The 17,500-nt window shown below is 43.9% G+C and overlaps 1 protein-coding gene across 1 annotated transcript in view; it reads right to left on the reverse strand.

The window, feature by feature from the left end:
* LOC138948942 (neural proliferation differentiation and control protein 1-like) overlaps window positions 1-17,500 on the reverse strand; it is a 51,192-nt gene that overhangs the window by 15,674 nt on the left and 18,018 nt on the right. The window contains exons 2-4 of the mRNA XM_070320607.1: window positions 7,034-7,138; window positions 5,084-5,386; window positions 2,990-3,056 (exon numbers count right to left, since the gene is read on the reverse strand). Coding sequence (XP_070176708.1) covers window positions 2,990-3,056; window positions 5,084-5,386; window positions 7,034-7,138 — 475 coding nt within the window. The remainder of the gene's footprint in view (window positions 1-2,989; window positions 3,057-5,083; window positions 5,387-7,033; window positions 7,139-17,500) is intronic.

A 17,500-nucleotide genomic window follows, 5' to 3' on the forward strand; every position in this document is an offset into this window, starting at 1 on the left:
TGATATGCGAGCATGACGTACAGACAATTCAGACAAGACAAACCCGATACAGATAAACAGATGTCATTTGCTCGACATTATCATCTAACGATCAGCCGAGCTATTGCTGAATGGAAAACATCCTCACCCCTTCACCCACCCCACCCCTGTTCCGCCCGTGTAAACAAGGCAGCCGTGCTTCTTGCTTAGCAACGTGTATGTCGCAATTCCCAGTCACCACGGGAAGCTACTAGATGCATTAATTGGCCCCAATTATCATTCTTGCTAGCTCTGTCTGCACTGCGCTTCTCTAGTACTATGTATGGCTGAATCTGCCTTTTCTATAGCAATTTGCCTTCCCGACGTCAGACCAAGTAATGCAGGCCTGAAAGTGGCGAGTAGAAACATGAAAATGGCGAGTGGAAATGCAAATCTACTCGCCAAATGCGAGTACAGTTGCTGAAAGAAATGGTTAGTTTGGCGAGTAAAACTACAAAAATTTGCTCTCTGGCTAGTATATTATGAGAAGTACCAGCCAAAGGCCAGAGCCCCCTTTTGTGCACTTTCAGCGCTGTAATGATGTGACATCTTGAGATGTGGTCAAATGCCAACCTCAGAATTCGTTATGATCCGACATCTTGAGATATACCGGCACGGTGGCCTAGTGGTAAGGCGTCCGCCCTGTGATCGGGAGGTCGTGGGTTCGAACCCCGGCCGGGTCATACCTAAGACTTTAAAGGCACAGTGCAGCTCACAGCCTTCGTTTTGCGTTTTTGTTGCAGCTGAGTGCGTTTACAGTTCAAAAATCCTCCTATGGTAGTAAAACAAACCCAAAACTACCCAACGACGACATCTGTGAAGCTCGACAGTTTCTTGTTCACGCGAGTGCATAAATTAACCTAGTTACCATAGTGGTGTTTGGTCGGAGTTCGATTCAACTGAGTGATTCCGGCCTCCATTTTGTTTTACACAAACTCATGATGATGTCTGACATAGTTTGCCACTAGTGACGTGTCTTTTTGTGCATGATGTGATCTACCTGATCTAAATTTAGATCCAAAAATAGGTCAAGACCAGCCGGGACAGAGTCCGAAATTAATTCGTAAAAAAAATCGCAGTTCTTGACTCTTTGGGTGCAAGTCAATGAAACTTGGTAGTTCTTCTAACGGATAGCTGCCTGAGGTATAACTAAAAGCCCCAGGGGCTCCGTGCACCTGGATTTGACAAGTTCAGTACCTTTAAAATTGGCAATCTAGTGGCTGCTCCGCCTGGCGTCTGGCATTATGGGGTTAGTGCTAGGACTGGTTGGTCCGGTGTCAGAATAATGTGACTGGGTGAGACATGAAGCCTGTGCTGCGACTTCTGTCTTGTGTGTGGCGCACGTTATATGTCAAAGCAGCACCGCCCTGATATGGCCCTTCGTGGTCGGCTGGGCGTTAAGCAAACAAACAAACAAACAAACAAACATCTTGAGATGTTGTTATCTGCCAACCACCCTACCTATCCGACACGCTCCGTACATACTTGCTGCCCAAGGTTATTAAAAAAAGGACCAATAATATATTGTTCTTCAAAAACTGCGTACTGCATAGAACATTGATTCGAGTTACGGTATGAACAACTCTAACAAAAAGCGTACCCCACCTCAGCCCACACAACCTACTCTGCCACTCACACATTTAATAACAGCACAAGAGAGACTTAACACATGTATACACCCTTCCTCCCGCCTTTCCCTCTCTGTCTCTCTCTCTCTCTCTGTCTCTCTCTCTCTAATGGCTCAAACAATAAAGATATATGTATACAATCGATACTAAAGTCACAGATGTCATGACCACTCCTATGTGAAGCAAATTTTATTATTCATATCTCAATGATTCTTTAGTGAATAATGCATGTTTCCTGTTTAAAGACATGTTGTTAGACAAGGTATTGTGTCTGAAACCTTTATCCTTATAAAATAAAGTTCGTTCTGGTTTTGGTTTTTTTCTCTCTCTCTCTCTCTCTCTCTCTCTCTCTCTCTCTCTCTCTCTCTCTCTCTCTGTCTGTCTGTCTGTCTGTCTGTGTGTCTGTCTGTGTGTGTGTCTGTCTCTCTCTCTCTCTCTCTCTCTCTCTCTCTCTCTCTCTCTCTCTCTCTCTCTCTCTCTCTCTCTCTCCAATAGTCCCAACTATAAAGATATATGCAATCGACAGATCAAGTCACAGATGTCATGACCACTCCTGTGAAACCAACGAACAAAAATACCCAACCTCCAGATAATCGCATTATCTCGTTTACTTAATACCATCGTCACCTCAGCATCGTGGGGGTTTCACTGCACTGAATAAGACCCACACTTTTTTTTTTAGAGAAGTAAATCAACAGAGCTATTCCCGAACATCGTCTCTTCGACCAGATACTACTGTGTCATTAATCTGTCTCGTGTCATGAACCAATTTTCTTCAATGAAATCAGAAGTCGACAAGCGAGCAGTCAATGGAAACGCGAAGAAAATTGGCATTAGCTCTGACGGCAGAAAGACAGACCAGATCGATATGGGTGGGAGAAAACAGGGTGGTAAACAGGTTTTTCCTGACCAATCAGAGAACAGAGATTACCATGTCAAAACAGCTTGAATGGATGTTCAGTCGACTAAGAATATGTAGCGATAATCAAACAAGAAAGTAGTCATACAGAACGAACAAAAACCAGACGAAGAGAAAAACCCATCAGCGACATTGTTCTACCTGTAATAAAATCAAGCAAATGGGAGGAAAAAACAACAACAACAACAACAACAACAACAACAACAACAACAACAACAACAACAACAACAACAACAACAACAACAACAACAACTCAACTGAAAACGGCACCCAGTTTGTAAAACACAATAACAATACCCCCACAGAGGCCTAGAGTGGGGGACGACGAACAGACAAACACACGCGTACAGACACGCAAGGACGACCAACAGACAGACAGACAGACACACGCGTACAGACACACCAACACAAGGACTATACTTACTTGTACCAGCAAACTCCAGCCCCAACAATGCCCACAGCCGCCAACACGGTGCAGCCTGCCACTACCACTGAAACACAGAAAGAACACAATCATCATCTACGTTATCATCATCATCTTCATCATCTGCATTAACAAACAAACAAATGGTAACTGCTCCCAACATGAAGTAAATAACTGCAAAATCACTCACTCAATCGTCAATAAATCATCAGAACCAACAGAGAAGCTTTTGAAGGAAATTAGTTGTGCGACAAAAGACATTCCAATTTCTTATATATCGGCAATAAACTAAACCAAGTCATTCTACAAGTAATTGGCGTCGAGATGAACCTGATTACATATTTGATATCTGACCGTTGCACAGATTGTAAGGGAGATCGAAACGGCCAGATTATTCGAGAATCGCCATCTCACGTTACCACCCCACCCCCCCCCCCCCACCCCCCTCCTGTTACCACCCCACCCCCGTTACCAGCCCACCCTCCTACATCCCCAACCTTCCTCTCAGTTTTGCTCTCCCTTCGCTTACCCTGTCAAAGGACAAATCAATTTCCCGACAATCATTTTGGTTGTCCAACCATTTTGCCAGAAGGGTTTGTCTTCTTTCTTCGCCAAACTACCGTCTTCATACAGACAAAGACACACCCTGGCACAGGCGGACATTCAGACAGTCAGTCAGACCGAGAGACAAACAGTCCGATACACACACACGCGCGCATACACGCACGTACCCATACGCACACAAAAACAGGTACGCACACACACACACATCATCACACACACAATCTCTCTCTCTCTCTCTCTCTCTCTCTCTCTCTCTCTCTCTCTCTCTGTCTGTCTGTCTGTCTGTCTGTCTGTCTGTCTGTCTGTCTGTCTGTCTGTCTGTCTGTCTGTCTGTCTCTCTCTCTCTCTCTCTCTAAACTTTTCCTTATTCACATTTGGCAATAAAAAAACACACATAAAAAATGTAAAGCGAAGAAATCACCCCAGGTAGACGTTATTCGTCAGCCTCATTCCTATTATCACGGGGGACGGGAGGGGGGAGGGGGATAGGGAGTAAGAAAGAAAGAAGGTATACACATTTTCTAAAAAGAGTCTTGTCTGCAAATTCGCGAACGGCGCCGGTTCCTTTTTAGGGGATTTTGGAGAAAGGCCATCAAATAAAACCTCGTAACTTGCACAGACTGCAAAAAGGGTGGGTATTGGTGTGGTGGTGGATTTTTGTTTCCTGAGGCAATACTTTGGTACAAGTCGAGATAAAATTGAACTCCATGCATGCAGCAAAAAAAGTAAGTTGGAATCTACTTATGGAAGAGAGAAGGGGTCAGGTCTCAGCCAATGAGTTTCGAAACAGCTCTAGTGGGCGTAAACTTTTCCCCCCATCTTTTTCTTCATTTCAACGTTAATTTTAAAATTCCACACAAGAATGCCGCAGAAATACGATGCTGTTTCTCCGAGGTCGCATTCTTTTCTAGCAAAAAAACCACTTCCACTTGTTGTTCTATTGCGCTCGGTATTGTCAACCTATTGCATCCTATACTAACACAAAAATTACAGCCTCATTTACACAAGCACCTACCTCATTCAGACTACAAGAATCAAGTATTTCATGACAAAGTTTTCGGGTAGTCTGGTAAAGTGGTGAAACAATAAATGTGTCTGGCTTCAAATTTGGTTCCAAAAATGCATTTCCTGTTTCTTGTGAAATGTATTCCTGCTAAACCAAATTAGTCTGTGCATTGCAAGCCTAAGAACAAAATCAGACAGTTTGGCTGATGCGCTAGCGGGGAATGGAGGGGGGGGGATGGGTAGGGAAAAGGGGGAGGGGGGGACTTATCTTTTGCCTGTAAATTCTGCCCCACATTTACATCACCCCCCCCCCCCCCCCCCTTCACTAAAAAAACTAAAGGGGGGAGTTAACGTCCTCTCAGAAAATGTTTCTCTTTGGGACAAGAATTGGTGATTGGGGAGAGGGGGATGTTAAGAAAGGGGGGGGGGGGGCTTTTGTGCCTGTAAATTCTGTCCTACATATACCCCCCCCCCACCCGCCATCATTCACAACATCCCAAGCACCACAACATGGACCAAACTTACTAATAAAGGCAGAATTGCTGGCCAGCAGTCCACCTGCTTCTCCTCCGCTCTCAGCGCCGCTTCCGTGGCGCGACTGGCTGATGGGTAAAGCCACGGGGTGCGCCTCTTTTGCTTGTAAATTCGTTTCTACGTTCTGCCGACCCTTCCCCCCCGCCTTGTGATGGTCGGTCTTCTTCGGGGTCTTCTCCGGGGCAGAGGGAGAGGGGGGAGGAGGAGGGGCTTCGTCCTCCGTCACGACGCCAGGATTAGGTCCCGGTCCCGGCACGTCCTGTGGTATACTGTCCTGGGCGAACGCATCTGTTTCTGGAAGACAGACAGAAGAGAACTTACACAGTAGAACACCCTTTTCTAAAAGCAAAAAACAAATATAACGATGGACACTCCCCCCCCCCCCCCCCCCCCACCCTCCGTTTTACGAGTTTCCTTATATCTTTTCACAACAATTTGTAAATCTAACTCCATTTTGAGACTCATTTCTTTCTCAAAACTGACACTGTCCTATATTGTAATTTCTCTTTTGAGATAATAAAGTATTATTGTATTGTATTGTATTTTAGGATTCAAAATGGAAGTTGTATTGTTCAGTTTAGCATTGACACTCACAAAACGCCGAAACGTATTTCAAATTGCAGAAACCTGTCGACGGTGTCATCATGTGAGCAGCATTGCCGAACTTTTTCACAGTGATGGAAAGGGGGCGCCAGGGACTGCCTAATACTTCAGAACATTGACAATACTTTCGTGGCAATATCGGCATATTTGCAGGGGAAAATGAATCCCAGACGTTTACATGACAAGCGCTTTGCTTTCCGTGCACGCAATGGTGAAGGTTGGGTCAGGTGCAGGCTAATATGCAATGTCTCAATGCCTACTTCAATAAAGTCGTATCTGTCGTTGTGTTTCAAAGTTGATGTGTTTAAATTGACATGTTTAAATTGATATGATTAAATTTATATGCTTAAGTTTGTATGTGTGTGTGTGTGTGTGTGTGTGTGTGTGTGTGTGTGTGTGTGTGTGTGTGTGTGTGTGTGTGCGTGCGTGCGTGTGTGCGTACGTGTGGGTGCGTTTATGTGTGCGTCTTTGTGGGCATGCGTGCGTGCATGTTTTAAATCATATAAACCTTCTGAAGACTCAGAGAAACAAACAGTTGTAAGACGTTAAACTTTTCATTTCTGCTTGAGTAATTTCCTCTCTCTACAAATATCCTCCATGAACCTTTAAGAAAAGTCCTTCTGACATGACATGATATATCCCTACAATTCATTCAACGCTGACAGCAGAGTTTTCCCTTCACATTCTAGCTATCGTAAATTAATCAAATTTCTCTCATATTTATACCGTTTTCATTCGTTCAACATGTATCAAATGGCTTTCCTTCATTGACATTTCTGACTTGATTCATTTATAGACATTAGCCTACACACCATTCAATATGAATAGCGTAGGTTTGCACTTGTTACTCCAGCAATCATTAGTTACTTCAATTCGTTCAACTTGTAACAAATGGCTTTCAACCCTTAAAGGCATATGTGTGCGCTCCCGTGTTTACAAAGTGTAGTTTGCCCATAATCGATGTCAAACGCACCATAAGACCATATAATGACGATATGTCACCATGCACGGACCATAATACATGCATTACAGCTTGTTCTAGCCTCTGAAAAAGTGAGGATGTCAACAAAGCCGCGGTGTTAGCTCCCTTGCATCAACGTTACATGTGTTGCTAAATCTATAAATAGGACGATCCAGATCAAAATGAAAATTAACATATCTCAACATTGAAGGGGTCCTAGACCACAATATTTTGCAGGGAACTTAATTTAGCATGTCTCCAGCTGTTGGTAAAGCAATTAGCGTGTATAGTCATCGAGTACATATGCCTTTAACTTGACTCGTTCATTCGATGTCAATCCAAGATGGCGTTCTCCAAGGGGAGAGCAGCAAGCATACCTTCTCTCTTCCTGGTGTTGTCATACTGTTGTCTTGTCAGAAGTTCGTCTTGTTTGAAATAGTTCAGTAGTCTTTTGAGGAACTCTCCGTCCCTGGTATCTGCAGCTAAAACAAAGAAGAACAGACCGCGTTTAAATAACAGTTGCATTTACAACGATTAGAATCATGTTCACTCAAAATGTGGATGTATTTTGCACTGACTTTGTACAGAATGTGCATTCAAAGCCATAACTGAGCACAACAAGACCGACAAAAAATACATTTACATGGAAATTAAACACAGAGAGCATTTCAAAGATGACCCACTAAAATCATACAAAACAAGAAATTCCTCCGAGGTAGGAAAAACACTCCCGTCCTTACCATTCTTACTGCCACCAACTGAGAAAGTTATTTCCCTTTGACCATTAATATGTCCCTCTATAAGTCCTTGTAGAATCTTAATCCACCAATAACTCCCTAACCGTGTGTTTGACTGGTCCCAATTTTTGTAAGGACCGTCTCAGGAATGTATAGAACCTGTTCACCAAGTTTGGTGACGATCGGTCCGTTCATTCTTGAGATCTATATGCGAACACAAACACACAAACAAACAAACACATCGACCGAATCCCATACACACCCCTATACCGGGGATGTAATGTTAATAACGGAACGAATTTTCAATCAAAAGTAGCCTACATTTTTTGGGACCATACACCGGTTATATCCCCGCCCCCAATCTTGGTTTCCCGCACCCCCCCCCCCCCCCCATTCATTCTCTCTCTCTCTCTCTCTCTCTCTCTCTCTCTCTCTCTCTCTCTCTCTCTCTCTCTCTCTCTCTCTTTCTCTTATCTCTCTCTAGTACTCCCTCCCCTGGTGTAATGAGATCGGGAGTGTCTGTGCCTGCAAGCAATGGGCCAGTGTTTGCAGCAGCTAAAAAGCTTACAAATCCAGCAAATTAATCCCTTGAGAGAAACCAGAGCCCCCAAATGCCCGCTCTTCTCATCTAATTAGGTCACGCGCCAACGCTACCAGCAACGAGGCCAAGTTTCCAGGAAAGAGAAAGAAAGTCTCAAAAAGATGGAACGACTGAAAGAAAGAAAAAGAAAGAAAAAAACAGTTGTAGAAACACCCACTAAGCAAACCGGAAAAGGAAAGAAATATAGAAGGAGGGAAGGAGAGAGAGAGAGACTGAGATACAGAAATATAAAAAAAACAGAGACAGAGAGAGAGCGAAACAGAGAGATATATATATACAGAGGACAGAGAGAGAGAAAACACCGGGGTTGGGGGGCAGAGAGGCAGACAGAGAGAGAGAGAGAGAGAGAGAGAGAGAGAGAGAGAGAGAGAGAGAGAGAGAGAGAGAGAGAGAGAGAGAGAGAGAGAGAGAGAGAAACTGAAACTGAACTTTATTACAAAAGGATGGAGGTTTTACGTAGGCAAAGCCTAATCTTACAACCTGTCCCTTATACAAACACTTAATACGGACGCACATAATACTAATAAGAAGAAGAAAACAAAATCATATGTTCTTATACACATAACAAAAGAGAGAGAGAGAGAGAGAGAGAGAGAGAGAGAGAGAGAGAGAGAGAGAGAGAGAGAGAGAGAGAGCGGGTGGGGGGAGAGTTGGGTGGAAGGGTTTGTAAGTGTCAATGAAAGCAAGAAGAAGACCCGCTAAAACCTGAGAAGGAAAGCAAACACGATTAAACACACTGTTTCGGAATTCGCCTTCGGATTTGTCTTTTTATGAACTTCCTTTTACGAATATGCCCGAGAAGGGGGAAATCGTTAATGACGTCACTCGACAAGGCTGCACTGACAACAAAGAAAAGACAACACAAAACAGCACGTGCTCCGGCCTCGTTTCATCGACCAATCAGCTTTTGCGCTCAGGGAGACCGACCAAAATTATAATAAGGAAAAAAAAGTCTGTCCAGATCGTGAAGTAAATCAATAAGACCTAAACTACGCGGCCGGGGCAAGCAAGGCAGAATCGATTCCATCCTTTCCTTCCAGTTCTGAGGCTGTGAGCGTGAGACAACCACCTCCCCCCTCCATTCCCACGTCCGTTTTCTTCCATTCACAGCGTCCCAGTGACCTAGAAAAAAAAGTTGATGGCGCGAACAGTGATAGCCGAGGACTGCCAGACTGCCAGATATTTCTTGTTTTTGACTGTTTCTTCTTCTTCTTCTTCGTTCATGTGCTGAAACTCCCACGTTCACTCATGTGTTTGCATGAGAGGGTTTTTACGTGTATGGCCGTTTTTACCCCGCCATTCAGGCAGCATACGCCGATTTCGGAGGATTGTTTTTTACTCTCGCCATCTTGAAGTTGAGGTAGCAAACCCTGAGTCTAAGTGATAGACAAGGACTACAAAAACATTTGCTGTTGTTTGGTTTTCTGTGGGTTTTGTTTACTCTCGCAGCCATCGTGAGAAAGAAATATAAAACCCGACTCATCGACGAGAACTGCCAAACACTTTTTTCCTAATTGGTTTGGTAGTGGTGGTTGTTGCTGATGCTGCTGTTGTTGCTGTTGTTTTGTTACTGTGGGGGTGGATGGTCATGTTTGTTTCTTTTCAAACTTTTTTCTAATTGGTTAGGTGGTTGTTGTTGTTGTTGTTGTTGTTAGAGCTGTTGTGGTGGTGGTGGTTGTGGTTGGTGTTATTGTTGTTGTGGTTGAGGGTTTGCTAGTTGTTGTTGTTGTCTCTGAGGTTGATGGTCTGTTTCTTGCTTCCTTGTCTTGAGGGCACTTATCTGTGTAAGGCGCATATCGAAATGCTCGTTTAAAACCTGTGACTGTAAATGCCGCAGGGACTCAAGCGATGTTTTCGCTGGCGCACGCATAATTAGTTTCTGATCGATTCTGTCAGTATTCGCGAGGGATTTTGCGGCTTATGACACTTGAATTACTTTTCCGAAGTACAGCCAATCATTTTTTTTTAAAATACTCGACTCAAGCTTCTGAAATGTTTAAAAACAGGGGACGCTTAATGTTTTAATGCGGTGGGGAGGGGGGAGGGGGCAGGGGATAGGGGAGAGGGAGAGGGTGGGTGAGTGAGGAGACATAAACTCAAAGTCGCTGATTCAAGCAGTCAAAAAATACATTGTTAAATACCTATGTTACTCTTCGTTCCCCAATGCAATCCTTTTGAGATATGCGCGAATGACATAAGCCCACTGCAGTATCGCCTTGGAAAATCTGGACGTGGCGCAGTGGACACAGTCACATTAGGAAACAGACACGTTATGCATATCTAAATGATCAGAGCTGATCCCCATGAACAATGTGGACGTAGGGCAGTGGACAGTCACATTAGGAAACAGACACGTTATGCATATCTAAATGATCAGAGAGTTAATCCCCATGAACAATGTGGACGTAGGGCAGTGGACAGTCACATTAGGAAACAGACACGTTATGCATATCTAAATGATCAGAGAGTTAATCCCCATGAACAATGTGGACGTAGGGCAGTGGACACAGTCACATTAGGAAACAGACACGTTATGCATATCTAAATGATCAGAGAGTTAATCCCCATGAACAATGTGGACGTAGGGCAGTGGACACAGTCACATTAGTGTGACAGGAGAGGCTACCGCTCCTTTCGCAACGGACTCTGCACCCGGGTTGTTGGCCTTTAAAGTCAACACCTGTGGTTTGTAGAGTTCTGTTTGTGATGGGGTCTGGTGGTTTCCGATTGTCTGTATGTTCATGGAAACCTTCGGGTTTGCATAACAGTTTTTATAGGGCTAAGAAATTAGCCCTAACATTTTCAATCCTGTTTGATTGCACTTCGCTTCCCGAGGTGATCGTAGTGTTTCGGCACTCGGTTACATTAGGAAACAGACACGTTATGCATATCTAAATGATCAGAGAGTTAATCCCCATGAACAATGTGGACGTAGGGCAGTGGACACAGTCACATTAGGAAACAGACACGTTATGTATATCTAAATGGTCAGAGAGTTATAGCATGGTCTTTATCATCGGGATCTTCTCGCTATTTTGTGCAATACCGCCGAACTTTCAAGCGCACGACGAATAACGTGTTGTTACACAGTATACCTTAATCAGTTAAGATAAGTGTGTGTTTGTCGGGGTCTGGGGGTGGTGGGGGCGCCCATCTGTCTGTGTTTGTCTTTTAAACTGTGCACTTGACCCACGAAGACCTTCCTAAATGGCTCGTTTGGCATGTCGAATATCGCAGATAATACCTTTCGGTTTTGAACCGAAGTTTCACCAAACTTTCCGGGCGAAATGACAATAAAAGTTCCATCACATCTGCTGCAGATCCGATATCTTCAAAGACGCAATATTCCATGAAAAACAAGATAAATACTGCTGCGAAACTCAGCTGACTTCAGCCACAACAAGATCTACTTCTATGTGGGTGAAATGCAATTTCAGTAACGCTATTATTACGACCGTTTTCACCGAACCGTGAAGAAACGTGTTCGTCTATGCAACTTATCGCTATGAAATGATGGCATGACAAATGCTGAGCATAGGTAAACGGTTACTGCGCTACGAACGGTCCAACACCTGTTGCTCTTTACTGCTGTATGTGTATGTACAAGGTTGTCATGCTCGGCTTCTTTCTCGCACGACTCACTCACTCACTCTCTCTCTCTCTCTCTCTCTCTCTCTCTCTCTCTCCCCTCCCTCCCTTCCTCCCTCCCTCTCTCTCTCTCCCCCTCTCTCTCCCTCCCTCCCTCCCCCTCTCTCTCCCTCCCTCCCCCCCCTCTCTCTCTCTCTCTCTCTCTCTCTCTCTCTCTCTCTCTCTCTCTCTCTCTCTCTCTCTCTCTCTCTCTCTCTCTCTGACCGAGAGAATAATGGCCAGATAATGACAGAGCGTCAGGGGGTAGTGGCGCCAGACGGTTCTGACATGCACATTCCACAGAACCACACCGCGCTGCACTACTCAACAGATCACCAGGGGTGGAAAACACTGAACCTAATATACGCTGAATAAAAATATGTTCAAACGAACACCAGAGCCAGTAGAGAGTAATAATAATAATAATAATAATACGAGAATTTATAAGGCGCACACAGGGGCGGACGAGGGGGGGGGGCACAGGGGGCACGTGCCCCCCCCCCCCCCCCCGAAAAAAAGAAGAAGAAAAAAAAAAGATTTTTCTATGCTGATTCTATGACCATTTCTAAGTTCAAATGGCACCAGATGGCATCATTTTGCTTCTTTGGGCAACATTTTTTCCGGGGGGGCATGCCCCCGGACCCCCCTAGCAAATTCGGGCGCTTCGCGCCCATCACATTCACTTTCGATTCAAAGTGCCCCCCCCCCCCCCCCCCTTACAAAGCAACTGATCCGCCCCTGGCACATATCTCACCACAAGGCGACTCAAGGCGCACAATATATAGCGCGAACCAGAATTAACTGTGCTCTCCGCACTTGACATATTAATTTCTGCCGAGTGAAATGGAATTTTTTACACACAAAAAAGAGTACAGCATGTTTGTATGAAGGACTAGCACGCAGATGTACGTCCTCACAGGCAAAGTTCTTTGTTCGTTTGTGTGTTCATTTGTTTGTTTGTTTGTTTGTTTGCTTGCCCTCCACCTCCCTCTCTGACATTCTTACTTAAAAATGTTCCTTAAAGTAAGAGTCATTGTTCGTTACAAAACAGTCGTATTACTCTCCAGTAAACACAACAAACTGTACACTATAACGGCGTAGGTTTTCAGCCTAATTATCATACCGCGACGCCTACAGTTGGGCATCCTGGGAAGACTATGGCAACAAGGTGGGAGCTTAATGCTTACACAACGGTCACATTCTCCTTGGGTCTCTTGAGGCCACTAGCCATCATTTAGCTTAAACCTCCATTACTACTTACCAACCACTAGACTAAGTACCAGCACACACGCACAAGAAGTGCATTGTCTGGGAGCTGTAGAAATTGATGCTGAGGAAGACACATGTCATCCCAAATTGGCAAGAAGACTGAGTTGTAGCTTTGAAGTTGCTGCTACTTATGTAGAGCTTCGCGCACGAGACAGGAGTTCTGTTGAGGTCACCATTACTCGTATTCAGAGGTTTCTTTTTGGAACAACTTAACATAATAAATGAAGACCCATTGTTATGAGTATCATGACTGAAAAACAAAATGAAAACCAACATAAACAAAACCTTAATTATATCCTTCAAAAAAGACCCATTCTGCTGTAAAAGTTATCGGACCGTGAACCAGTGTTATATCCTGTATATATCTATATATATATACGACTAGTGTCTGTCTGTCTGTCTGTCTGTCTGTCTGTCTGTCTGTTCGCGATGCACGGCCAAAGTTCTCGGTGGATCTTTTTCAAATTTGGACACCGTATTCAGCTACACCCCGGACACAACCTCATCGATGAGATATTTCAACACGTGCTCTCAGCGCGCAGCGCTGTGCGCGCTGAACCGATTTTTTTGTTTTTGTTTTTTGGTCGGGATCCACTACCAGTAACTCTTTCTTATCTTCTCCAGTGTTTTCAGCCGCGATTATCTCCCTTCCTCCGTGTGGCGTCAATCCATATTCCCGTTACTACGTTACTATTTTTAGAAGGTCACTGCACGTTACTATTTTTAGAAGGTCTCCAGTGTTTTGCGCGTTTATCTCCTTTCCTTCGAGTCATGCGCCGGCGAAGCCGGCGTACACCCGGCTCCCAGGCGAAGCCTGGTATTCGGCTCTACTTCTTCCCGGCGAAGCCGGTACCCGGCAAAGCGGGTAATCATCTAGTATAATATTAACAGCTATTGTGTTTTCAGCGTAGCAATAGGGCCCGATATTTAGACGAGACAAGTATAATGCCGACGAGTCGAAGACGAGTCGCATTATACTTGTTCGAGTCTAAATATCGGACCCTATTGCTACGATGAAAACACAATAGCGTTTATATAGCTATTCTGACATTAAATTCTGTGTTAAAATCATGTTTTTGTCAGCAACAAGGACCAGAATGGTCCATGTCATTGATTGCAGACGACGGTTCCCTTTCTGCATGAAGCCACGGAAATAACCGAACATTGAAAAACCCACGGACATGTATTACGGAGAAAACTCAAGATAACCGGATGCTTAGCATTACGTCAATATCTTAGGAATCATATGACGTTATGACGTATCATGCTTGCCTACGTAGATTGTATGTTCGAAAGTCTGACTTCTGTTGGGAATTCGCGTGGTGAAGACTGCGGTAAATCTGTAGATGATAAGAGAACAAGGATTGTCTCAGAAGAAACGACGAAATGTTTCAGACCGGTAACTTCATTTCAACATTGCACTACACAATGGACGTTCTATGTGACAGGAGAGTTTGCTGATTTTGTGTTAAACATTGGTGATTGGAGAGATCGTCTGCAAAAATCAGAGATAGGTCGCTTCAGATTGCAGCTTCTGGAAATTTGCAAGGTTTGCTGCCAGTTAAAGAACTGGATTTTACACGTAATGTATGTCATGTACAGTAAGCAACAACAAAAACACACACAAAGCAAATTGCATCGTCTGTCGACTAGCCACAGACACAAGCCTGGCGAGGTATGCGTGTACTTTATACACGTGGAAGAAACCGGAACCATGCGTCTTTGTTATTGCCGATATCGTTTGGATATCGGCAAAAATGGCCAACTTTCGTAGCGTTATGCTTTGATGATCGGAAAAGGGATGTGCGAGACCATCCAATCACAGCCCCCGAATCCCCCCACGTGTCCATCAGAATAGCTATATATATATATATAACCACAACAAAAATCGTGCATTGCTCTTTTAAGTTTCGGCTTAACGCATTCAGTCAAACATCAAATTAACTACGAGTCCAAGCAAAACCTGACTGAATAGCCTTTTATTAATGTAAAGAAATTCAAGAAAAATTTTGGGAGGGATCTCTGCAAAAATTACATAAAAGATGCATGGCTTCAACATTGAACAACCTGACAATAAAGAAGATCAGACTACAAGACGAAGTTTGACAGATGCTTGGCTTAAAACTAATAGTGCTGGAAGGATAGAGAACGAAATGAAAAGTACACATGCTGACGTCAGTCGCGTGCTAATTGCAGTTATTTATACTGGAACATGACGCACGTAGGGGAAAGGTAATAATAATTGGTCTGGTAATGACATGCCATTGACAGGGAGTGCATATATATTATATTTGTTCAACGGCGGACACGAAGATGCCTTGATTGGTAGTCTTTGAATTCTATTGTAAGAACGCCACACTGGGAATAGCACTTTTTAATTACAAAGGAAGGCGTGTTGAGAGTGAACAAAATCACATTGGCTCTGAGAAATTCACAACAAATTGAGCTGGGAAGGACTAAAAGGTATACATGAGCAGCTATAAAGTAACACACACACGCACGCACGCACACCAATAGCACACACACTCTCTCTCTCTCTCTCTCTCTCTCTCTCTCTCTCTCTCTCTCTCTCTCACACAATCGCGCACACAGTCACACACATAAACATAAACGCAAACAATTCCAATCTGTCCCTAAAGTAAAAATTCAGCGGAAATTACTGATGGTTAATGGTTCTAACGTTTCCTTATTTATCCAACGCGCACATGAATTCTTAATCCCCACAAGTCTGGCAACTGAATATTTTAGACCGGTAATTTAGCAACAACTGTGGGCTTCTGTGACGCGTAAAGAGCGTAAATATGCATTAGACACAGTAAACAAGGCACTGTGCATCCACGTACGATGCTCATTTCGTTTTCATGTCCACATTTACTGCTGGCCAAAGTGACATAACCCGATATAGATGTATGCTTCAAAGTAGTTCACGTCTGCGCAGTATCAACAAGGCAAGACAAAAATAAACTCATAAACTCATAAAACCTCCCATCTCCTGCAATTTCCGTAGCATAAACTTCGAGATAAATGAATTATGCAAACAAGAATTTCCTTTAACGTATTACTATTAAACCGTTTACCTGGCTTCGTTTCAGTTTTTAAATATTCACCTTATTCCTCTTCTCACAATGTCCTGCCAACTCTATCCCAAAGATTCTCTCTCTCTCTCTCTCTCTCTCTCTCTCTCTCTCTCTCTCTCTCTCTCTCTCCTCCCACCCCCCCCCCCCCCGATTCCCCTCTCTCTATCTCACTTTCAAATAACCTACTGTGCTTGATCACTCACAACACTCCGACCATAATATCTTCTCTAGCTCTGCATCTCCCCTCTCACCGCACCCCCTTCTCACCCACCCACCACCACCACCCTCATCTCCTAGTTTCCAACACTACTGTCATTTCACAAGTCATGACAATCCCGTCAATAGCATTCCGGTGTCATCGAAAACAGCAACACACTTGTAATAAGCTTACAGCTTATCAGTCTCCTCTCTTCTGTGTTACTCGTGTCCTCCCTCTGGAATCATTCCTGATCCTATTTTGGTTCCATAGATCCCCGCGGCGCTAATAATTACTTGCAGAAAATGTCATGGATGACGCTTTATCACGGTGGCAACAGATGCGTTCGTGTCAAAGCTATTTCTTCATCAAGCGTGCAGAGACGAGCAAAAACCTCTTTGGTATCACAATTAACGTTGGTTAATTGTCACGCAGGATTTTTTTTATATTTTTTTTATAGGGATGACATTTCAAGGAGGCTGCTGGATTATTCTGGTGGTAATAGCAGTTCAGTAAGAGTCGGAATATATACTAGCACTGTCATTTGTGGGCCTATCTCCTGTTTGGTTAACGAGCAACAAGGAACAGGGTACAAAAAGTAGTGTAATGCGTCAACGGTATGCGCCTGTCTGGAGAAGATCTATGTCCGAAGAAGAAGAAAAAAGGCAGAAAAATAAAGACAGTGTCGATTCCTTCTCTCTTCTTCTTCTTCTTTTTCGTTCATGGGCAGAAACTCCCCCATTCACTCATGTTTTTGCACGAGTGGATTTGTACGTGTATGACTGTTTTTACCCTGCCATTCTAGCAGCATACGCCGATTTCGGGGGAAGCATGCTGGGTATTTTCGTGTTTCTGTAACCCATCGAACTCTGACATGGATTACAGGATTTGTTCCGTGCACATTTTTTTTTTGTGCTTGCGTGTATACACGAAGGGGGATAAGGCACTAGCAGGTCTGCACATAAGTTGACCTGGGAGATCGGACAAATCCTTTAACCCACCAGGCGGCCGCGGCCGAGATTTGAACTCACGACCTTCTGATTAGGAGGCCGATGTCTTATCCACTACGCCATTGCGCCCGTCCGTGTCGATTCCAAAATTCAACAATCGTTTACATAAATCATATGACTCGAGTAGACGAGAGACATGCAATCACCCCCCCCCCCTTTCTGCTTCATACACATATACGCACTCACTCAATAAAAAATACAAAAAATAAAATACACGCTTTTTTTCATCTGAAGAACGTATAAAGCGACACAATCAAAAATTCAATAAAAGTAAGAAAATACTCTTCCTTTCAGAACAAGTACTGATCCGGTAAAAGGATGCCAGTT

This window comes from Littorina saxatilis, linkage group LG15 (assembly GCF_037325665.1).
Source record: "Littorina saxatilis isolate snail1 linkage group LG15, US_GU_Lsax_2.0, whole genome shotgun sequence".
Lineage (NCBI taxonomy): Eukaryota > Metazoa > Mollusca > Gastropoda > Littorinimorpha > Littorinidae > Littorina > Littorina saxatilis.